This window comes from Typopeltis vanoorti, chromosome 3 (assembly GCF_054136105.1).
Source record: "Typopeltis vanoorti isolate ZY-2024b chromosome 3, IOZ_Tvanoo_1.0, whole genome shotgun sequence".
Lineage (NCBI taxonomy): Eukaryota > Metazoa > Arthropoda > Arachnida > Uropygi > Thelyphonidae > Typopeltis > Typopeltis vanoorti.
This window is the reverse complement of record NC_143551.1, coordinates 167533935-167559156: the sequence shown is the minus strand read 5'-3', so window position 1 is coordinate 167559156 and position 25222 is coordinate 167533935. Positions and strand designations below refer to the sequence as shown.

The 25222-nt window shown below is 35.8% G+C and overlaps 1 protein-coding gene across 1 annotated transcript in view; it reads right to left on the bottom strand.

Annotated features, from left to right (window-relative positions):
- LOC150108732 (disco-interacting protein 2-like) overlaps window positions 1–25222 on the bottom strand; it is a 936780-nt gene that overhangs the window by 498404 nt on the left and 413154 nt on the right. The window contains exon 19 of the mRNA XM_090416186.1: window positions 8134–8198. Coding sequence (XP_090272312.1) covers window positions 8134–8198 — 65 coding nt within the window. The remainder of the gene's footprint in view (window positions 1–8133; window positions 8199–25222) is intronic.

Below are 25222 nucleotides of genomic sequence, written 5' to 3'. Positions count from 1 at the left end.
TCTTCCTCTTACTTGTTCATAGAAAAAGTCTTTTATATTTACTCGTCTGCTTAGCTAACTTTCTATCATAATCTCATTTAGCTTTTCTTACCATACTAGTCATTCTTCTTGTTTGAACTCTGCACTGCTTATGAGTATGCTGATCTCCCTTTTTCTTTATATTCCCTCCTGAACGTTTTTTTATTTTTCTCTCTTTTTTTCAGCTTCTGCTTTATATTGCTGGGTATGTAGTCTGACACTTGAATACAATATCCAGCATCCCCCCCATCAGAAACCCTTTCTTTACTGAAATTTCATGTTTAGCAATTTCCCAGAATGAGAATGCATGGTCACTTTTGGGAAATCATTCTTGCTGTACATTAACTCTACAATGCTATATACCTACAGATATCAATATTATGATGACTAAAAATGAATATAGGCTAAATTTAATTAAAATAATTTTTTTTTATTTGCAACTTCACCTTGCTATTGAACTTCTCCTATTCAGCACCTCATGTTGCATGATCTAACAACCTACATGCCAGCAAACTTGGTAGGAAGAATAATCAAAACATGAGAAGAAGGATTCCGTGAAAAAAAATTTCAGTTTGAAAAGTCACTGATAGGAAGAATATGGCACTGTACAATGCAAAAAAAAAAAAAAAAGCATTAAAATGGTCGAATGAATAACAAACACTAACTGAAATGAAAGATTACCTTTATGTGTTACACTTATGATAACACAGTAATTAGCACAGTAATTATGGTATTACAGTTACCGAAGTGTAAGTGTTGTTACAAACCTTTTGCAAAATTCGTGAACTCAATGTGCTCAAATTGTGCAACAGGTTTATAACAGCAAACCATGCAAAAGATGACCTGGTTCAATATGGACATCGTTCTCATGGACCAGAAATTGCTTGTACACAGCAGAATGTAACATCTGAAGGAATGTTCATCACAGTCTGTGATATGTCATCATTTAAGGTTGCCAAGTTTGAGACACTGCCAAAATTGTATGGTATAAGATCAGGGGAGTGAGGTGGCCATGCAACTGGAAGGAAGCAACATTGCTCTTGCTTTCTCTCTCTTCTGTGAAGTGATGCTTTAGAAGCTGCTGTACTGGTCATGCAATGTGGGGAGGTGTCCGATCTTCCATAAAAATGTCTCGTCCAAACATCATCATTGAAGTTGCGGAACGATGAAACTGTTCAGCATATCACAATATTTCTGTGTGGTAATGGAATAAGTTACTGATCCTGTCAAAGTGATGTCCTCAAAAAAGAACGGTCCTATTATCTGCTGTGAAGCCACATCAAATGTTAATTTTCAGTGAATATAATGGGAGTTCCTAGAGTACATGGGATGGTTTGGAAGCCCAGACAATTTTTGGTGTTTACAATCCCATTCAGATAAAAACGTGCCTTATCTCCCCCACAGAATTTTCCAAGGCCAAGCATTATCAACTTCCAATCTGACCATAAATGTCAGAGCAATTTTAATTTGCTAATCATAATCATTCATAATCATCATGTCGCAGCTGCTGTACATGGCTGATCTTGTATAGATAAAATGTAATAATTTTGTGCAAGTCTATCTGTACTGTGGAATAAGACATATCCGATTGTTGCACTACTCCACAGGCACTGCTGCTATTACTAGCAACATTTTCATGTGTCACGTTAGCAACTTCTTCAATTACCTGTGGTGGCAACAATAGTTTCCATCCTCTGCCAGATCAAACTTCTAAAAATCTTGTTTCTTCAAACTGCTGAATCATTGATCTAACTGCATTAGCTGACAGAAGATCTATACACAAGTTCTGGTGAGTTCTAAACTCACAAAGAGTGGATGATGCATTACACTCATTAAGGTAAAGTGAGGCACGTGTTGAACATGAATATCAATAGGAATGCATTTGAAGTTTTCCCCTTCACTTTACAGCTCTTGTGATGCCAGTAAAACATGTGTTCAACTTCATTTTATGAAAATTTTTAGCTTCCTGGGCTAACACACTACTATATTCCCTCTATTGATGACTTTTTGAATTAAATTTTTTTCATGGAATCCATCTTCCCTTCTTGATTAATTTCATTACCAAATTTGGAGACATTCCAATTGTTTGTTTCAATACAGAAATACTGTGAGCAGGCATATTTAAATAAATTATAATACTGGAATGAAGCTCACATAATATATTCTTTAATTAACGTAGAACTTTCACTTAAGTATCAAAGGCATCTTCAGTACAAGAATGCTTAATGGTAATTGAACATTAATAGATAATTCCAAAAGGTGCCACCTAAGTAGCTAACATAAGATAACTAAAAAAAAGTCATTCAATTTCCTAGCTTATTAAAAAAAAAATCATACAATTAGATAAAATAAAGTTAGAAAAGATTAATTAAAAAAGTACTATCTCCCACAAAGGGGATAGAAGTTAGGTTATAAGGTGTAGAGGTAGATGCCTTATAACCTAATAGTTATAAGGATTCTTTCATCAAAAGAGTTTTGAACAGTTTTGGTATCTCTACTTCTTCAAATACAGAAGAAATAACTTGTATTCCTATTCCTTATGTGCAAGACAGTGAACGCATAGAAAAAGTTTTAAAACCACTGAATATTTTTGTTGCCTTTCACCCATCAGAAAAATCTCCACCTTTCTCGCTTCTCCTAAGGACAAACTTCCACATCTCAATTATCCAGGAGTCTACCAGATTCTTTGCTCTTGTGAATTAGAGACAATTGTGAATTTTAGACAAACAGAAAGACCTGCTTTCATTTGGCTAGAAGAACACAAATCTTATATTCGATACCTTGAGCCTGAACAGTCTGGACTTGCAAAGCATGTTGTCAGCACTAGACAGAGTTCAGTGGAAAAAAACAAGAGTCCTTCACAAAAGTTGGTTCCTTCACAAAAGGAAGTTTTATAAAGAAACACGTGAAACTTTACTTCACTCTCCTAAGTTAAATAGATCTGATGGGCTACGTCTATCCCTTTGTGGGAGAGATAGTACTTTTTAAATCAGCTAATCTTTTCTAACTTTATTTTATCTAATTGCATAATTTTTTTTAATAAGCTAGGAAATTTAATGACCTTTTTTAGTTATCTTATATTAGTTACTTAGGTGGCACCTTTTGGAATTGCCTGTTAATGTTCGATTACCATTAAGCATTCTTGAACTGAATGCCTCTGATACTTAAGCGAAAATTCTACATTAATAAAAGAATATATTATGCGAGTTTCATTTCAATATTATAATTTATTTAAAATTCCAGTTGTCAGATGTAGCTACATAAGGCTCTGAATAGGGAAAGTGTAATTATGGCCACCCTGTACAGCCATGTAGATAAAAAGTACTAAGAATTAAAAGCTAACACTTCATCCTCATCTAAAAGAGTCCTGTCAGGTGTGTTCTCCCTCCAAGAGATTGACTATCATGTGTCTCCACCATGTCCTATTCTGTGCCTCTCTGCTGCATTCCTCATATGAGATATGCATTCCTCATATCTTTCCATGATATCCTCATAATTCTTCACAGCATCCACATTTCAAAGGCCTCCAGTTTTTTCACACTCAGAATGGAGAGTGTCTATGTCTCTACTCCGTATAATAATGTGGGCCATATGTAACATTTGGAGATTCTTAGTCTTGTTTTCAGATTTAATTCTCCAGATGTCAGTAGATTTTTCATATTGTTGAAAGCTGACCTTGCAATTTCAATCCTTTATCTAATTTCATCTTCTCTCCTGCCTTTCTCGGTGATCAAGTGTCCGAGGTATGTTTATGTTTGCACCTGCTCTAATTTATTTCCTTTTATATTGATGGATTTTTTTGGCATTTCCTCTTGAAATTATCATGATTTTTGCCTTTTTAAAGTTGAAACCAAGGCCATACTGTTCGCTGTACTTAAGGGTTTCCTCTATAAGAGTCTTGAGGTCATATTTTGAGGTCATATACCATTCTTCTATCTGTTTTCAGCTAGAAGAACGGTATCATCTGGATATCTAAGGTTATTAATATTTCTGCCCCCTACAGTGATTCCTTTGAGGTTACTAATTTTATTAAATATTTCTTCTGTGTACAGGTTAAAGAGAATCGGAGACAAGACACAGCCTTTTCTTGCACCTTTCTGAACTGGGAATTCTTCTGAGGTCTCTCTATTTATTCTCAAAGATGCAGTCTGTTCCCAGTAAAGATTAGTTATTAGCCTAATGTCTCTTCTGTCCATGCCTATTTTTGAAAGAATTTCAATTAATTGCTTATGTTGAACATTTTTTGTAATCTATGAAGCAGAGGTATACATCTTTTTGTTTTTCTAGATATCTTTCTATGATGGTTCTGACGTTGAAAATACCTTCTCTTGTAGCTACATTTTCCTTGGAGCCACTTTGTGTATCATTTATTTCTATGTTTATTTTCCTTTAATTTCTTTCAAGAATAACATATAGGAGGACTTTTGATACTTGACTGATGAGGCCAATTGTCCTGAACTCTTCACATCTTGTAGCTTTTGTTTTCTTGGGAATTGGAATGAAAATTGAGTGATTAATATCTTTGGGTAGAAATCCAGTCTCATATATCTTATTGCATAAATTTGTTAGAAATTTCAGTCCTACTTCATCAAGAGCCCTCAACCATTCTGCCAAGATATTATCTATTGTTACAGCTTTATGTGGTTTTAGTTTTCTGACAGCGTTTTCAACTTCACAAAGTAAAATGGGTGGTCCTTCTAAATCAGTCTGTTCAGGAATATTATTTCTTTGTTGCTCATATAATTTCCTTGTGTATTCAAATCTTTCCATGATTTCTTTTTTATCCATTAGAACATGGTCTCTTGAGTCTCTAATGACACTTGCATGATTTACTGTATTTGTCTTGCTTGTCATTTCTCTGCTTCTATGTTTTCTATCAAGGTTTTTATGTCTGTACATTTATTCTTAATCCATTCCTGTTTGGCTTTCCTGCATTCTTTTTTTATTTCTTTATTCATGCTTTTATATTCAGGTTTATTCTCTAACTTTTTTCTTTGTTCCATCAACTTTAATATTTTTCCATTTATCCAAACTTTATTCCCTTTACTTTTTAATTGTGGGAGTGTACTTTTGGCTGCTTCATTGATGCTATTCTTGAATGTTTGCCAGTTCATGTTATTTCATCAACTGGTGTTCTATTTTCTGTGTGAGTTGTCGTGTCAGACTTGTTAAGGGATTTTGTGAATTCTTTTATAAAGCAGTCTTTAACTTCTTGGTTGTTAAGTGAGTATGAATTATAAGTTTCTCTTATGAATGATTGGCTCGGTATCTTAAGTTTTATTTTCATTTTTGCAATCACTGGGTTGTGATCCGATCCTATGTCTGCTCCAGGATATGTTTTTGTTTGTGTTATTGCATTTCAGAATCTTTTGCTTATTATTATATAGTCAATTTGGTTTCTATAGATGTCCCCAGGGCTTTTCCATGTATATAGTCTTCTGGGAGGATGTTTAAATACACCCTCTGCCCAAAAAGAAACTGAACTTTTGATAGAAAATAAAACACAGGCCAATTATAATTATTCAAATCATTTATTTCAATCAATATACTCTGCTCAGTTTCGATACAGCATTTGGCATGGTCAATTAATTCATTAAATGAGTTTTTTTATATCGGTTTTCGGGATACCGTTCAGGGGTCGTGATTACTGCCGCTTGAAAGTTTTCAATGGTGTCATATCACTTTCCTTTCATCGGCAAATGAAGTTGGGGGGGGGGGGAGTCACAGGGTGCTAAATCAGGTGAATACAGCGAGTGATTCAACACACAAACTTAGTTTTTGCTCAAAAACTGTCTCATAATGTTCGAACGATGAGATAGTGCATTATCATGCAAAAGTGACCAGCTGCCTTCATCACAATTTCATGCCATATGCGATGAATTCTCGCTATCAATCGCTTCAAAACTTCGAGATAAAACTCACCATTGACCATTTGGCCAGGTGGAATGAATTCTTTGTAGATTATTATTAAGAGAGACCTCCAGGAAGTCAGAGACTCATCAAGGGAGGCCATATATTACACACACCAGCTATCATACTTATTCTTGAATTCATTCACACTGCTTGCACTCGCAACATCCAATGGCAATCCATTCCAATCACGCACCACCCTCTGAGAGAAAAGTCTAGCCCTCACACCTTTCCTGGCGGTCTTCATTCTCAGCTTCCACGGATGCCCTCTTGTCCTTTCCCCACCCTTCATAAATTGAAAAATTCCATCAACTGAAATCCTGTATGACCCTTTTAGAAGTTTGTAAGTCTCAAACATATCACCCCATTTTCTCCGTTTGGTAGTGTCTGTAGTCTACAAATTCTCAATCTGTCTTCATAATCTGTATTCCACAATCCTGATATCATTTTTAACACTGTCCTTTGTACTCTCTCCAATATATCAGAATCGCAATGGAAACCAGGAGACCAGACCTGCGCACAATAGTCCAAGTGAGGTCTTATAAAGATGTTATTTTGCGTTGTAAAGAGGCAAAATAACATCCCTATCTTTACATGTGAACGTTCGTTTCAGCATTCAAATTATCTTTTGAGTTGTATTTGCAATCTTTGCCACATGGTCCCTATACTTCAACTTCCTATCTATTAACACTCCAAGATCCCTAGCCTCATCCCACCAATATAATATGACATTGGATATCTAATCATGCCGAAGTGAATGACTTTACATTTACTGACATTGAACTGACACCCATTTTCCCATGCCTATTGTCTTTACTTTTGACTTCTCCAAGTCACTTTTTTTCGGATGCCCCTCTTCTGGTGGTCTCCACTCAGCACTCTGGAGCTTTGTTTCGGTCTCATACTCAAAATACCACATTTTCATCAGTAATGATCATTTCAAGGACGTTTGAATACTTACGAGTGGTTTTAATGAGGTCTTTGCATTGTTCAATTCGATACATTTTTTGGTTGTCGGTCTACTTGAGGGGAACAAATCGCGAATTCAATTTACGAAGGCCGAAACTCTCAGTCAAAATGTTGTGCACAGTTGATTTTGGAATCCCCAATTCATCTTCGATCAATCTCAAGGATGATTTCGAGTTTTTTTTGATGAAATCACGCACTTTTTGGATGTTAACTTTGCTAAGTCCAGTGTTTGGACATCTCGGCTTTTCGTCGTTCCTCAAGCGTCTCACGACCACTTTGAAATCACTTAAGCCACTCATAAACTTGAGTACGGGATAAACATTCATCACCGTATGCTTTTTGAAGCATTTGATGCATTTCAGTAAAACTTTTACCAAGTTTAACACAAAAGTCAATCGCAGCTCTTTGTTTGAAACTTATTTTCCAACTGTTCGCCAAAACACATTCTTGGCACTATAACTTGGCTTCTAATGAAACAAATGTCATAAACAGTTGCCACAACACTAATGAAGGTTGCCGCTTTCATCAAGAAAAAGATATAACAGGTGGCACCACTAGTTTCTTCTATTTTCAGAAAGTTCGATTTATTTTTGGACAGAGGGTGTAGTGTGTTGGCAATTATTAGGTCATTGGTTTCACAGAATTGAATTAATCTTTCACCTCTTTCATTTCTGGTTCCAAGCCCTTGGTTTCCCATGCAAAGTGAGATTTTTTCTGAGCCCACTTTTCCATTTAGGTCTTTCATCATTATAATAATATCATCTTACTTAACACTAGAGATTGCAGTTTGGATGTCTTCATAAAATTGTTCCAACTCTTCATTTGGGTGGTCTCGGGGTTGGTGCATATGCTTGGATAATATACAAGTTGAATGGTTGTGCAGTTATTTTGGCTGTTATGGGCCAATATCCATGTAGAGATTTTGCAATTCTATTATTTAAAACAAGTGCTACTCCATTAAGGTGTAAGTCACTGCCGGAGTAGATTATAGTGCGATTTTTTCTTATTATTATTCCTGTATCTGTCCACCTCACTTCACTGATACCTGCAATATCAGCCTTCATCACTTCTAATTCCTGGATCTAAAAGAGTATGTATAAGAGTATGCAATGGTGCATACATGTGATTTTCAAAGAAAAGTCACTCTAAACATCCCAAGTAATCATAGCTTCATATAAAGTAACAATTTTGGGATTAAAAAAGATTCATTGGTAATTAGCTCATAACATTACTTACTGTCAATATGCTATGCCATAGGCCTACTTCTCGTTTGAAGTCCAAAACACATACCATCACTTCACCTGAAAGAAAAGATTAATAATAAGAATAACAGATTAAATAGTTATCATTTAACATTTTATTTCTATAAAAAATAAAAATAAATAAATAAATAAAAATTGTTATGCATACTCATATATGATGTGTAGGAAAGAGATGGTTTCTTTTACGGCTATTCTGACAATTTCTGGGCTTCCATCAGTAAAATAGAAAGGTGCAGTTTCACAACTCAGCAAAACTGTGGTAACAGATTCTCATCCCTTTTATAAAAGAATATGTAATTGACAAGAATAGGTTCCCCAAATATCAAATCAAAGATTGAGCTTGAAATTCCCTGAGCCAAAATTAATGCAGAAGTTTCAAATTTACATCAGGAAAATCAGTCTTTAGTACTTGCATTTTTACTAATTCTCGATTAAAAAATTCCCTTTAGCTACAATTTGTTTAAATGAATTATGCCTTAAGGAATGCCTAATTACAAGAAACAAGTCCCAGATTTCTAAAACTTAGGCTCCTAATTCAAAAGAGCATTATGGAATCCCTACTAATAAAATATTTATCAAATTTAAAGATTCTGTTTTCAAGAAAACTAAAACTGTCAAGAACACAAACTGACAATCGGCTAGATCATTTTTCAAATTATAATCCTTATAATATCTATCTGACTGTCTTTACATTTAAGAAATCAATGGACAAACCTTGGTTTGCTTAAAAGGATGCCTATGATTAGGAAGACTTGTTAGCTGAGCAATGAAGAACCTAAAAATGTAACTTAATTCATTACATTTGTAACATTTAACTCACTTTCTTTGATGAAAACAGACTTTTTCTTTTCAGCATTATCACAAGTATCCTTTTTGTACTCCCTTCACTTGAATTAATTATATGCATTCCTTTATTTCACTTAACATTTTTCGAAAATTATTCTTAAGCCATTAATAAAGATTGAAATGTATTGTCAATTTAACATTAAGGTGAAAAATGCATATTCTGACTTTGCCTTTTCTGTCTAGGTGCAAAAGACAAAGTAAATAGAACAGATTTTTCAAGAATGGTGCAGTGCCAAAAGAGTAATATGTATCCGTGAGGAGATGTTGCTGATATTTATGTAGAGAATTTGAATAAGAGAAAGGAGCAAATGTGAGTGTGCAGGAAGTATAATATGCTGATGGACCACAAACTCATTTGAATCAGCGCAGCGTACTTGGCAGCATAACTGACATGGAGGTTCCTCAACCTCCGTGTCGGTTATGCTGCCATGCAAATGTTGAGAAAGTGTGAAACTGATAGCGAAGGAAAAAAGTGCAACTGACCATAAAGAAGTGTGTGAGAATGATGATGAAAATCAGTGCAAGTAACAGTAAGATGACGAGCAGGTCTGACTGAATAAAAGCATTTGCAACAGACAGTAAAATAGTGAGAGAAAGAGTGATTTGAATGCTGAGTTGGTGAAGATAAGACAAGAGATGAGGCAGATGCAGAGAAAAATTAGGAGAATTGTGGATATGTATGAAAGAGTGAAGAAGACCGAAATGAATGATGTCTGACTAAAAGAGGTAATGAAAAACTAGCAAGTGGCATTGTATGGGGGATCCAATTATTAGGTGTGGTGATCAAAAAGATGCATGAGGTTTGTTTTCCAGCAGAGGGAATGAGCAGAATGATTGAGGCAGTGGATATGATTAGTAAGTAAGCAAAACAGTCAGTACTTGTAATAAGAACAAAGAACTTGATGGGGAACAAGGAAAACAGACTGGATATCACAAGGTTGTTAAGAAAATAAAAGATAAAAGTATGATAGGAAAGGTAGCCAGTGTGTTTCTCAGATATGAAAGTGATAAGAGAAGGTGGAAAGCAAGGATTATGAATGATATGTTAGCAGAAATGTGTGAAGAAAAAGGAGCGAGTTTGTGAACATGTGGGATGAGTTCGTAGGAAGAAACGGTATGAGATTGCATTTGAATGGTTCTGGTGTGAGTCATTTGGAGAGGCTGCTGCTGGAAGGGAGAGTAATGGGTGCAGAGAATAGATCTGAGAAAGTAAGAAGTGATGTAGAAGAAAAGAAGAGTAAGGAAGGAGGGATTGGTGCTTATTAATGGAGAAGTGGAGCCTCCATAGCTCAGTCAGTATTGACGAAGCCCTTTGGTTGGAAAGACCTTAGTTTGATTCCCGTCTGTGATGTGAGGAACCTTTATCTGGTCTCTTTTAATGAAAGGTGAGTTAGCCAGTCTCATACAGAGGTAGGGGGGTTTCATCTGGAAACTCGGGTTTTTCGTCCCCCCCCCCAGAACAGGGAAACCGGCCCCGTGGACACACACAGATTACAGTCAGGAATACTTAAAACCCAGCCATAGGCCTGATTCATCAGCTATGCTGATCCCAAACCCAGATAAAATTAGGGGAGGATTGAGATAGTGCCGTACTTCCCTGTAAAAGGGACCTCACGACCATTGTATCATCATACAAAATAATAATAATAATGGAGAATGGATAGTAGGAGTGTAGAGAAAGGAATTAGTGTGCAAGACAAACAGGGAGATTCATGATGGGATATAGTGTGAGAAAGGCAGATGCTCAAACAGGAAATGAAGTGCGAGTAAATAAGAAAGGAATGGCCTAGGATGTAGGGGAAAACAGTTAGGTTTGAAGATAGTACTGAGATGGGTATGAGAGACAGGAATGGCTCGAGAAAGAAAAAGAAAAGTCACATCTAATAAATGGAATCAGTGAAACTTGTTATCGATTCAAAAATGAACTGTTATGTTTCCATATGAAGACTAGAAGTATCATAAACAAGGGGAACAAAACTGTTGCATTATTGAGTTGTTCACCCAAAAATTGTTGGAATAAGTGACATATGGTTGGATGAGGATGACATCCTGAGAAGAATAGGAAAAGAAGAATATGATATTTATTTTTGTGAAAAGAGAAACAATAAAAAAGGTGGAGGGGTATTGTTGATGAAAGAAAAGGAGTTATGCCCATCCAAAATATAGATGAAAGAGGGGGGGAAATGGGCAGTGGTTTTAAGGCAGAGTGGTATGAGATAGAGGTGAGTAGAATGAAATATTTAGTTGGATGTTGCTCTAGACCTAGTAATGTGGAGGGTAGTGACCATGAAATATATAAGCAAATTTGCCAATCAAATAGAAAACTCATCCCTTTTTGCCTTGTCGGGCTACACAAGGCAAAAAGGGATGAGTAGTGCTATTGATGATGGCAGAGGAGTTGCATCCACCTAGGGTGGAGATGCAAGGAACAACTACTGACAGTGGTTTTGAAGCAGTATGGTGTGAATTTGAGTTGGACAGGATGAAATATTTAGTACGGTGTTGCTATAAACCTGGTAATATGAAATTCAGTGAGAAGGAAATGTTTAGGCAAATTAGTCTGGCTAATAAGAAAATTAGTGATAATTATGGGCGATTTCAATTATGGTAATATAGACTGGAATGAAGAGACAGCATCAAGAACCAAAAGAGAATGAATTTTTTTAGTTTTTTTAGGGACAACTACCATAAGCAGTGCATAACAGAGGCCACACATGAATCAAAAGATTCATGTAATCAAAAGATTACATATCCCTCGAACTCTATTCCTCCTAGAATGTCATCCTCATTCAACCATGCTACAATTTTATTCCCCTTGTCTCGAATACTTCTGGCATTTGTAGCTCATTTCTGTTTCTATAACAAGTCCCACTGACCACCACTTCTTGTATATGACTCCTCCATACTCTTCTCCCCTCATCCATTGCTATCTATCATCACTGATATCACCCTCCCCTCACCATATCTAAATGTCATCCCCACATCCTTTCTTGCACACTCACACATCTACTCCTGAAACCATTATGTACATTTCTGATGCAGTGTCTTCTTGTCCACCCATTTCTTTGTCCATCCTCTGTTCCTTCTCTCTCATTCTCTTCATTTGTATCACTCACCTCTCCATTTGCAAACTCACCTAGCTTACTCTCTCCTGCTCTTCCCATAAACCTCCTGCTTTCTCAGGTCTGGCATTCATTTCAGTCATTTCCTCTTGCAACAACAGTTTCTCCAACTGACTCACATCAAATCCATTCAATATAGCTCATCTCTTTTATACAGTTCTCTCTCTCTTCTCTGCTCCTCAAACCGATCCCATACATTCACAAAATGAACTCCTTTCTCCTCACACAACTCTACTAGTATACTACATAATCTTCGCTCGCCTTCTCAACTCATTATAAATGCAAATAGATAAAAAGTATTGGCATTAATGAGACCTAGTTGAGAGAAGAAAACACTTTACAGGAATAAAATGTGAGTAGTACTGTATATTCAGTACTAGTGCTAATGACTTCAAATGCACTGGATTGAGCTGGAGTAGAGATGGGAAGTAATGTGATAGTATGAGTGATACAAGCAAAGTTTGCTGCTGCTTGGTGTGAGACAGATGTTTATGAAACAAAACCTACAACTGTGTACTGCTGTACACTAGGGTCATCCGAAAAAGAAACAGAATGGCACAGATATGGATAGAAGAAGAGCTATCACCATGAGTGATTTCAACTCTGGGAATTAGACTACAAGAAGAAGAAAGCATGCAAGAGGAGAGAAAGAATTTATAGAATTATGGAGGGAGAAGTTCCTTAATGAGTATGAAATGGAAGTTACTTACTGTGCAAGAATATCAGATTTGATAATAGCATTCAAGAATATATAAGTAAATGAGGTAACTGTTAGGCCTACAAATGGTAAAGTGATCAGGCAGTTTACGAGGCACGTCCAGGAAATTCCTGAAATTTAGAATTATCATGCCAACAAGCACTACCTACTAGTTGTGTGCTTCTTCATTGGGAAATATTCTACCAAAAACTGTAACATGATATTTTGCTTAGTTATTGTACCACATTTGTTTGTGTCAACGTATTTTCAGAGAATCTGGTGATTTTTTGTTGTGTTTAAAATGAGTAATTTTCATGATCAATGAATTTGTGTGAAGTTTTGAATCAAATTGGGAAAATCTTGCATGGAAACATTTGGAATGTTAAAAACAGCATTTGGGAATGAGGCTTTAGGCTGGACTCAAACATACAAGTGGTGGAAACATTTCAAAGATGGCCGAACATCTTTGAAATGGTTCAGGACAACTGTCAACATCAAAAACTGATGAAAATGTTGCAAAAATTTGTGAACTCATCCATTCTAACCGGCATTTAACTGTTTCTAAGGTAGCTAAAGATATAAACTTTTCAAAACTGTCTGTCATGATATTCTTATGTAAAATTTAGACATGCATTGTATTACAGGCAAATTTGTGCCTCACCTTTTGACTAACAATCAAAAACAAATTCAAGTTGATGAGAGCCAATAGCTTTTCAGTTGAGCTTATGAGGATTAAAACTTTTTAAAAAACATCATTACCAGGGATGAGACATGAGTTTATGGCTATGACGTTGAAAGAAAAACTCAATTGTCACAGTGTGTCAAAAGAGCCCCCACAACCTAAAAAAGTGAGACAAGTGCAGTCAAACATCAAAGTGATGATAGTTCTTTTCAATTCTGAAGGCACTGTTCACCATGAATTTTGACCATAAAGCAAGATAGTGTGAGCTTATGAGGATGAAAATTTCTTAAAAAACATCATTACCAGGAATGAGACATGAGTTTATGGCTATGACATTGAAAGAAAAACTCAATTGTCACAGTGGATGTCAAAGGGGTCCCAACAACCCAAAAAAGCGAGACAAGTGCAGTCAAACATCAAAGTGATGATAGTTCTTTTCAATTCTGAAGGCACTGCTCACCAAGAATTTTGACCATAAAGCAAACCAGTGAACAAGGAGTATTATCTCGAAGTAATTTTCTGAAAGCCTTCATGAGGCTATCAGAAAAAGCCTGGTAATAGGAAGGTAAACCGACAGATGCTTCATCATGATAATGTGTCTGAACACCACATCATTACTAATCCATCAATTTTTGGTGAGACACGAGAAACAATCGTTCCACAACCTGCTTACTCGCCTGATCTTGCACCTGCAGACTCTTTTTTTAATTCTCCAAATTGAAACTGTCGTTGAAAGGCCGATGTTTTGAGTCAACTGACCCAATAAAGAAAAAATTGCTAGCAAAACTGTACAATATCCTGAAAGAAATGTTTCAGAAATGTTTCAAAGAATGGAAGAAATACTGGTAACGGTGTATACAAAGCGGAGGAGAGTACTATGAAGGTGACAAGGCCGAATAGCTTCTAAGTTAGACAGGAAAATTTTTATTTAAAAACTTTCGGAATTTCCCAGACAAACCTCATAGCCTAGGAGGCATTGAATTATCTGAAAATTTTGTTTAAAAGGGAAAATATGTATCTACTATCTCATGATCTCCCCTCCTTTGCAACTGGAATGCTAGTTTCTTCCCTCTCTTATCATTTATTGAATATGACGGTGGATGGACTTCGCTTCTTGGATTTCTTGGCCAATACTTGGTTACCAGTGCACTGCGCTTTTACTCAACTCTTCCTCCTATAAATGGAGTATACTATTATTAATTCTGATCAATTATAAATGATAGTATACTCCATTCTCTTCTTCAAAGTGCTCAAATAACTCAGGCTTATAGATCTTCCATAGTCAATGTCATAAACATTCATGTCTTCACCATTCTCAAGTGGGGGTGAAGAAATCTAGTGAATTACAATGTTATCAAAACATAATACCATCTTATTTCAAAGAACAACGTTACTTATTTGCAAACTTTCCTGTCTGGGATGACAAAATAAATAAATAATAATGAAGCATATTATATATGGAACTATTATGGAAGTGATTATAATAAAGTGAAAAGGTAGCTTGATGCTGTCTTGGTAAGAGAAAATGCATGGAAGAAGAATCAGCAATGCATGCTTAGTGGTATGGAAAATCAAATATCTAAGAAAAACCAAGGGCAATCTATAAATCAGCAGTCTGGCTCAATATTATTAACATATACATAGGAAAGAATGGCCAATGGCATCTCCTAAGTGCAAAGAGCAATTAGCAATAAGCATACAGGGGTGCTTAAGGGTCAAAGCTGTATAACTGAGAGTAGACCTACACATAGCCTTTAAAGGAATACGGAGAACCGACCAGGGCTTCTGACCTAATGTCCAATCCTCACCTTTTCGTGGTGCACCCTGTTGGGTATCTACCTGGATACTGAACGAACGTGGATGGGCTGACAATTTGGGATTTAGCCAACCAAATTGTATTCTTATTGGCTTAAACCAAAAGATAGAAATGATGATACAACATGACAGAATTTCATGCCGGCTGGGGCGTCGCCTGGTTAAAAAAGCTCCCCCCCCATTGTTTTTGCCAGGGAACCAGGGTGAACAGCGAAAAGTCAGCTACTGGAATAAATCTGAAAGCACACCCCAACTCAACATCACCAGAGTTAAAGATCGGTACTATCAACATAAGAAGCCTGAATGGCAAAGAAATGGAGCCAGCTGAGGAATCAGATAAGTACCAGATCGACATAATAGGCGTGACTGAAACAAAAAAGACAAAAACTGGTGAGATCTTTCTGAGCAATAAATACAAAATGTTATATTCAGGCAATGACAATCAAGTAAAAAAAGGAGTAGCCAGGGAATTCAATACAAAATACGAGGCTAATCTTCTTGAATGGCAGGAAGTCTCAAGTAGAATGATGTGGGGCAATATCAAAATGGGGAATGGGACAATGAGTCTTATTTGTGACTATGGTCCACAGAATGTTCTACTAAGGTATAAGTGGAGGAATTTTTTGATGCTTTAGAAAAAGCAACTGACACAATGAAAAAGGAAAAGTTGGTCCTTGTTGGGGATCTCAATAGCAGAGCAGGAAATGATTGTCAGACATACAAAAATATTTTGGGAAAATTTGGAGAAAAGAGAAAAACTAATAATAATGGCAAATACCTGTTGGATTTCTGCTCAGGACATGGACTGGTTATTACTAACACCATGTTCCAACATAAAAATGTGCACAAATTCACATGGAGAGAAGAAGCAAGGAATAAGAAAAGTCTCATTGACTATGTTATTGTTGATAGTGATGTCTTCTCCCTGGTGCAGGACACCAGAGTGTACAGAGGATTTGAGATTGGAAGTGATCGCTATTTAGTCTTGAGCAGGATAAAATTGAATTTCATATTGAAAAGAATAACATGTAAGAAAGTTTTAAAGCGAATAAAAGTTGAGCAGCTCTCAGATGTGAACTGTAGACAAAAATACACAATGATTATTGAAAAAAAAATGAAAGATTTTGAGAACAGGAACTAAACCTTCGAGATTCAGTGGCAAACCTTGAAGAAAACTTTCATTGATTCAGCAAGAGAGGCATGTGGTGAGGTTGTCTGCAAAGATAGAAAAATCAGAACTCCATGGTGGACACAGGAAGTTAAAGAGGCAGTGAAGGAAAAGAAGAAAGCATATCAAAAGTTCCTGACAAATAAGTCGGCTTTTGCTCTTAGAGAATACAGAGACAAATGTAAGAAAGCTAAACACTGTGTAAAACTAGCTAAACAAAAGTCATGGGAGAACTTTGGCAAGAACATAGAAAATAAATATCAAGAAGGTGGTAAGATATTCTGGAGGTTGTTGAAGAAGCTTAGAAATGGAGGAAAGAATGCTGTAAAAGGAGTTAGAGATGATAAAGGTGACATGAAAACGGGAGAAAAAGATATCCTTGAAGTATGGAGTATTTACTGCGAAAAATTGCTAAATGAAACAAGCAGTGATAGCACAGTGGTAAAAAACAATGACCAGGCATGCAGTCAGGAATATAAATCCATACTTGAAGTAGAAAAAGCCATAAAAGGCTTGAAATGTGGAAAGGCAGCAGGAGTAGATGATATTCGACCAGAAATGCTGAAGTATGGTGGTATAGAAGTCTTACAGTGGCTGCACTGCATAGTTCAGAAAGCCTGGACAGAGGGACGAATTCCCGATGATTGGAGTAGAGCTCTAATAGTACCCATATATAAAAAGGGAAATAAAACTGAATGTGAGAATTACAGAGGTATTTCCCTAGTGAATGTTCCTGGCAAGATCTATGCAAGTATACTTGAGAAACGGTTGAGAAGAATTGTGGAAGAAAAGATTGGCGAAGAACAAGCTGGATTCAGGCCAAATAGAGGCTGTCAGGATCAGATCTTCACTTTACGATAAATAGTTGAGAAAGCATGGGAATATAACAAAGATCTGTGTTTAAGTTTTGTTGATCTGGAAAAGGCATATGACAAGGTGCCAAGAGAGAAGCTATTCAATACGCTACAGTTATATGGTGTCAATGAGGAATTATATCAAGCAATGATTAGTCTTTATTTGAGTTGTAAGTCAGCAGTTAAAATTGAAGGAAGTACAGGAAGATGGTTTAATGTTAAATCTGGTGTGAGACAAGGATGTACATTATCCCCTCTGTTATTCATTATCTATATGGATCACATTATGAAGGAAAGTGGTATTAAACATGATATCAGAATTGGAGATATTAATGTCAGCTCTTTGCTTTATGCGAACGATGTTATACTTCTAAATAAATCCACTACAAGTTTGCAAGATTCTCTGACTAAATTGAATAACTGTTGTCAGCTCTTTGCTTTATGCGGACGATGTTATACTTCTAAATAAATCCACTACAAGTTTGCAAGATTCTCTGACTAAATTGAATAACTGTTGTAATAGAATGGTATGAAGGTCAGCAATAAAAAGACAAAGACAATGAAAATAGGCAGAATCATTGAAAATGTCAACTGTGTTGTGAACGGAACCTGTGGAACAAGTAAAACATTTCAGCTACTTACGCACGATTTTTAGTGAAGATGGTAAATTAAATATGGAAATAGACAACAGAATCAACAAAGCTGGTATGGTAGGAATTCAATTGAATAAATTCATATATAATAAGAGAGAAATTGGAACACTAAATTAGCTGTATACAAGACAGTGTTGAAACCAGTTTTAACTTATGGATCTGAGAGCTGAGTCAGAAGTGAAACACTTGACCAAAGACTAGAGACCGCAGATATGAGAAAGATTAGAAGCATGAAAAGATGGCATCAATGGCAATATCATATTAAAAATGAGGATATTAGGAAAGAACTTGACATTGTCAGCATCTAGGAATGCGTTAGCAGAGCTAATCTCAGGTGGTATGGTCACTTAAAACAGAATGGGCAAGAAAAGTTTAGCAAAAAAAGTGTTTTCTGCCAGGTTGGCAGGAAAACGACCCAGAGGAAGACCAAGATACAGGTGGATTGATACGGTATAAAAAGCGCCTTAGACGACAGAAATATAAGATCTGCTAATGTTGGAGTCTTGACAAGTAACAGACTGATTTGGAGGAAAATTGTAGATAGGAAGTTAGTAATGATGTAAATTTTTCATGTAGTACTATCATATCCTGTACACCCCTTGAGGGTACATGTCAGGAATTTGATGATGATGATGATGAGGAGGAGGATAGAAGAATAGAAATATAAAAATGCAACTTGCGAAATGAAAACTTAAGAACACAGTTAACAAAATAAAACGAAATAAAATTAAATGAAATATGAAAAACATCAATTATAATCAATAAACAAAATTAATATATTGATACAACAAACTCAAAAAGAATAGTTAAATAAGTAAGAAATTGCAAACTATATACAACTAGCAGATAAAGACATTGTCTATATTGAAATACTGCAAACAAAAGAAAAATTAAAATGATTGGATTGTACAGACATACTGGCATTATTTCACACTCAACAGTTCCTCTCAGAAGCGAGATAGAAACACATTCAGTAAATCAAGTCAAAAAATTATTGTAAAAATCTTAATATATGTTTTAATAAAGTCTACACCTTGTTTGTTATATAAATTTCATTTCATGTAGTCTTCCTAATCATCACAACCATCGCATTTTTCATCATCACATTTTTGTACTACATGAAAACCTTGGATATTATTAACTCATTTTCATTTAGAGAGGATAATTTATCTTCGAATGGGTTCTCTCTCAGACCTACATTGTCAAATCTTATATTTCACTCTTTTAAGGTACTTCTTCCTCTGTGTTTTTCCTGCCATTCTGGAGATAAACACCATTTCTGTTAATCTTTCCTCTGCCAATAGCTTAGCTCTGATCACACACATTCCTGAATGGCAACAATGTAAGCTCCTTCCTAATGTTTCATTTTTAATGATTCTGCTATTAATGCTAGCTGTCACTCCCCTAACCTTTTCATAATTTTCATTTGCTACCTTTCAGTCTCTGATCAACCTTTTTTTTTTTTTTTAACCTAGATCTCAGATTCCTAAGTTAAAATTGGGTTGAACACTGTCTTGTATACAGCTACTTTGGTGTTGGGACTAATTTCTCTCTTCTCTTATTCCACGTAAATTTAGTCAGCTGACTCTCCATCAAAACAGTTTCTATTCTGTTGTGTATTTCCATATTTAATTACTGTCTTTAATAAAAACTGAACCTAAATAACTGAAATGTTTTACTTCTTCTACAGAACCTTCTTCAATCTGAATACAATTGTTATTTTTAATATTCCTGTTTATTTTCAGTTTTTATCATTTTATTATTGAAATTAATACCAAATTTACAGCAGTTATTCAATTTAGTTTGGGATTCTTGCAGACTTGTACTGGATTCATTTAAGAGTATAACATCATCAAGCAAAAAGCTGAGATTAATATCATGTTTAATAACTATTTCCTTTATAATGTGAATAACAGTGGAGATAATGTGAACTCTTATTTCACACTTGAATTAACATCAAACTATTGCTCTGTACCTCCTTCAATACTAACTGCTGACTTACAAAACTCCAATATAGATTATGTATTGCTTGATATGTAATGCAGGGTTGCCCTCTCTCACCTGAAGTCTTTATCATCTTCCTAGAAGAAGTCTGTAAAGCCATAGCTGATGAACCAGGTGTAAAAATCAATGGTACCAACATTAATCACATAAAATACGCAGATGATATCATTATTTTAGCAAATTCTAAACCACAGCTAGAAAAAACTATTAATATTTTAAATGACTCTTGTAGAACTTATGGTATGAAAATAAATCTTCATAAAACAAAAATAATGAAGATAGGTAAAGAAGAAGAAAATATTTCTATAAATCTCGAAAATCACCTGCTGGAATAAGTTAATAAATGTGTTTATCTTGGCAGTCTTATATCTAGTAACCTCAACAATATGGAAACAGTAAAACACAGGCTAAACTTAGGTTGGACCAAAATGAATAAACTAAACAAAATATGGAAAAATAAAAAAATCCCAACGAGTCTAAAATTAAAATTATATAAAACAATTATTATTCTAACGGCTACTTATGCTTCAGAAGCCTGGAGATTAACTCAACAACAATCAAGAATCTTCAAGCATTTGAAATGAAATGCCTTGGAAAAATTAATAACACCCACTGGATGCAACACAAGACTAATGATCAAGTCAGAACAGATTTAAACTTCCCAGATAATATAATAGACACAATCATTAAGCATGAACTGAGATGGCTTGGTCATATTCAGAGAATGGCCGCTCATAGACTCTCATATTTAGCTCTGAATGGATATATAGGAAGAAAAAGACCTAGCGGCAGACCAAGAAGTACTTGGATAAAGTTGCTGAAAGAACATTCCCATCTACCCAGCTATAGAGTCATGATTGGGATGGCTAAAGATCACGATAAGTGGAGAGCCTTTCTTCTTAGTGAACTCAACCCGTTATCAAGCAGATGAGATGATGATGATTGCTTGATATTAATGTCTCATTAAAACCACATAATTGTAGAATTATGAACAGCTTTTCTTTTGGCACTTTGTCATATGTCTTATCAAGATCTACAAAATTTAAATACAGATCTGTGTTATATTCCCATGATTTTTGAACAACTATGTTTGTCTTAGAGTGAAAATCTGATCTCATGACAACCTCTATTTGGCCTGAATCCAACTTGTTCTTCTCCTAGTTTCTCTTCCACAATTTTTCTAGTCCTCTTCTCAAGTATGCTTGCATAAATCTTACCTCTCAGTGAGGAAATTGCTATGTTGAATTCCTGATTGAAGTCGAGCTTTCAATTTTCTTTTTCTTTTTTTTATAATTAGGTTCCATGACAGATCAACTTCGATCAAGAATCCAACCTTCTGACCTGACCATATCTTTTGAATTACAGTGCAGCCACCAAAAACATTTTTATTTGCACATTTAAGCATTCCTGTTGAATATCATCTAACTCCAGCTGCCATGCCACATTTAAGGTTGTTGACAGCTTTTTTAACCTTGCCGGGTACACCTGATTACATTCCTCTAAACAACTCTAAACATTTCCATCTTCATCATATATATCTTCAGTTTATGCTATATACTTTATGGATCATACAGGGTGTCCCATAAGGCATGGAACATTCCAAAGAAAATGGAAGGTATTTATGTTATGTGGATAACTAACAAATAAATAATTAAGTAAATAAATAATTAAATAAAATAATATATATACAATTAATTTTTTTTTTAATAAGTTAGGAAATTTAATGACCTTTTTTAGTTATCTTAATAGCTACTAAGGTGGCACCTTTTGGAATTGTCAGTTATTGTGCTGTTAGCTTTGTACTGAAGATGCCTTTGATACTTAGGTGAAAATTATACTAATAAATAATATTTTACATGAATTAATTCTGGTATTATAATTTATTTAAATTAAGAGTAGTGTTGAATAGCAATGGGAAAAACAAGAACAGTCAACTGACAGTTCAAGAATGGGAAGTATTTAGAATATTAAGTAATCCTAAAGATTAATTAATAAGGCTGCAGTACTGTGATATCATGTATATTACAGGAATGTGCAAAAGAGTTGGCAGTGCCCTTGATTTGGCTGTCCAACAGAGGTCTGGCAATAGGAACAGATCCAGAAGAGTGGAATGAGTGGAAAATAGCAGTGCTGCATAAAGGAGAATCCAAGTCAGCAGTGCAAAACTATAGACCAGTGTGCATATCAGGTGCAGTGGTGAAGGTGCAAGAAAAACTGGTTAGAGATTTTTAGTAACTCGGTTACATTTTATAACAGGCCGCCTGATATGTTGGACAGAGATGCTTATACTGTGATTCATCTGGATTTTGCTAAGACATTTGATTGAGTATCACATGATAAACTAAAATTCAACAAGGTGAGTATAGATAGGAATTTGGTACTTGGTTACCAGGATGTTTGACTGATAGGAGCCAGCAAGTTGTGTGTGAAGGTGACACGTGTGGTTCCACAGGGTTCTATTTTGGGACCACTGTTATTTAACTTACATATCAGTGGTGTAGTTCATGGTATGAAAAGATATATTCAGTTGTTTCCTGATGATGCTAAATTAGGAAGAACAATGCCAGAAAGTTCCAATATCTTGTTGCTACAAGAGAATTTGAATAAGGGGATGCTTTGGGCTGAAGAATGGGAATGTCATTTTAATGTTGCCAAGTGCAAAGTTATGCACTTTTGGCCAGAGAAGATGGAATATGGTTTTCCATATTAGAGGAACTTTGCTTCAGGAGGTGGAAGAAGCAAGGGATCTGGGAATCTTGGTGGATAGGTAACTGAAGTTCAGGAGATACAATGCAAAAGTTGTAAAGGTTACCCAAAAAACTGCTGCTATAATGTAAACAATTCTAACATGTATGGATAAGGAGGCAGTAGTTATCCAATGTAAGGCTCTAATTAACTTTCATTTGCATTTCTGCGCACAGATCTGGACACCCAGCTATATTTGTGATAGGAAAACATTGGAATACTGAGTATGAGGACAGAATGAGAGAAAGTAGTCTTCAGAGTTTCAAATAGGAGGAGGAGGCAGAGGGGTTATGTGACCGAGACAAAGAGTAAAATAGATTATTATTATAATCTATGGACTCATAAGTGAGATTATTATAATCTCAGACTCATGATTCATCAAGGGCAACCCTAAACATGCCAAGCACCAACATTTGTGCAGTATCAATCATACTTTGCTTTGAACTCCTTCACAGTGATGGCACCAACAACAGACTCTGGCAACCTATTCCAGTCATTTACTCTCTGAGGAAAAAGAAAAAAAAATTAAGTCCTCACACCCTTGCAATTTCCAAGGATGGCCCCTTGTTATTAATCTACTGCCAGACCTGTTATGAAAAATTTCCTCTGTGTTAATCTTGTAAAAATACTACAGCAATTTGCATGTCTCAATCACATCACCCCTTTTCCACCTGTCAACCAAATTCTATAACCCACAAATCTTATATTTCACTCTTTTAAGATACTTCTTCCTCTGCGTCCAGACCTGCTACCATTCTGGTCACTTGCTTCTGAATCCTCTCCACCTCCTCCTCATCCCAAGAAATCCAGGTGACCAGACCTGTGCACAGTAGTCAAGATAAGTTCTTACCAAGGCTCTATAAAGAGGTATAATAACCTGCTTTTCTCTGTTCGGCAGGACAGAGTTCAGTAATCAAGTAAGCCAATGAGCTGCTTTAGCCATTTTTGCAATATGCCCTCTAAACTTCAACTCCCTATCCACTAACATCCCAAATCCCTGGCTTCATCAATTTCCTAGAGTGCAGTTATTTGCTGGTACACAGCTAGTAATCTTCTCATCCCAAAATGCATTACCTTACACTTTGCCACATTAAACTGACATCCATTCTCCTTTACCAATACAGCCAGTCTATCTAAATCATCCTACAAAAATTTAACAATTGCTCTACCCAATTTTGCATCATTGGCAAACAACTGAATAGTTCCTTTCAGATCCTTTCCTAGCATCTCTCCATCAACCCAGTCTCTTATCCACTTCAACTTTATATCCATACCCATATTATTATTATTATTCAGGCCTCCATGGAGTCAAGAGACTCTTCGTCAGAGGATCTTCCTAGGAAATACAAAGTCTTTCATACTACTTCTTGAACTACTACCAGGACAGAGACCACTCCTCACCCACTTGCTCACAGCTTTCTTTCATAACTTCCAGGAATGGCCCCTTGTCATTGCTCCTTCCCACTGTTCCACCAAATAAAAGAACTCCCCAGTGTCAACCCTGTAACCACCTCCAAACAGTTTAAAAGTCTCAATCATATCACCTCTCCTTCCACTATCCACCAAACTATGCAGTCCACATTCCTCAGCTGATCCTCATAACCAAAATTGTACAGTCCTGAAACCATCTTTATTATCTGCCTCTGTACCCTTTCCACAGTTAATTTATCCCCTTCAAATCCTGGGGACTAAATTTGAGAACAATAGTCTAAGTGTGGTCTGATCAGGGTCTTACACAATGGAACGATAACTATCTCTGCAGGTCAGGGTCCTTCTAAGTATTACAGCAATTCTCTGGGTTACCGTCAACCACCTTTGCAACATGTTCCCTGAATTTCTGTTTACTATCAATCATCATCCCCAGATCTCTCGTCTCCCCTACTTCCTCCAGTACAGTTCCTGCAATTGAGTATGCAGCTTCCCATCAATGTATCCCAAACTTCAAAACTTTACATTTTGCTGCATTAAACTGACACCCTTTCCAATTTACTGACATCCAGAGTACTCTGTATTTGGAACACACTCTCCTCTTGTACCTCTAAATCTTGAACCTGTCCTATCCTTCTAGTATTAAAACCTACTTCTCCAGGATAAAATACTCTAATAAAGTGTTCACTGAACAACTCCACTATGTCCTCTGCATCAGTCACTCTATTCCCATTTTTATCGCACAATGTCATTCTTCCACAACCATTTCTCCTCCTACTGGCCACATAGCTAAAAAATTCCCTAGGATTTTCTTTGGATCTTAATGCCAATCTCTTCTCATATTCCAGTTTTGCATTCCTCACCATACTAGTCACTCTGTAAAAACTCAATGTAGCTTAAAAATATCAAAGTGCTTTACATCGATTTTTACATAGGTAAAGTCCCATGAGAACTGTAAATAACCTTGTTTGTTTCTAAGTATATTTTGTTAAATATTAATGTAGTTAACCCTATGGGAAGTGAATGTATTTACTATTTTAACATCAAAA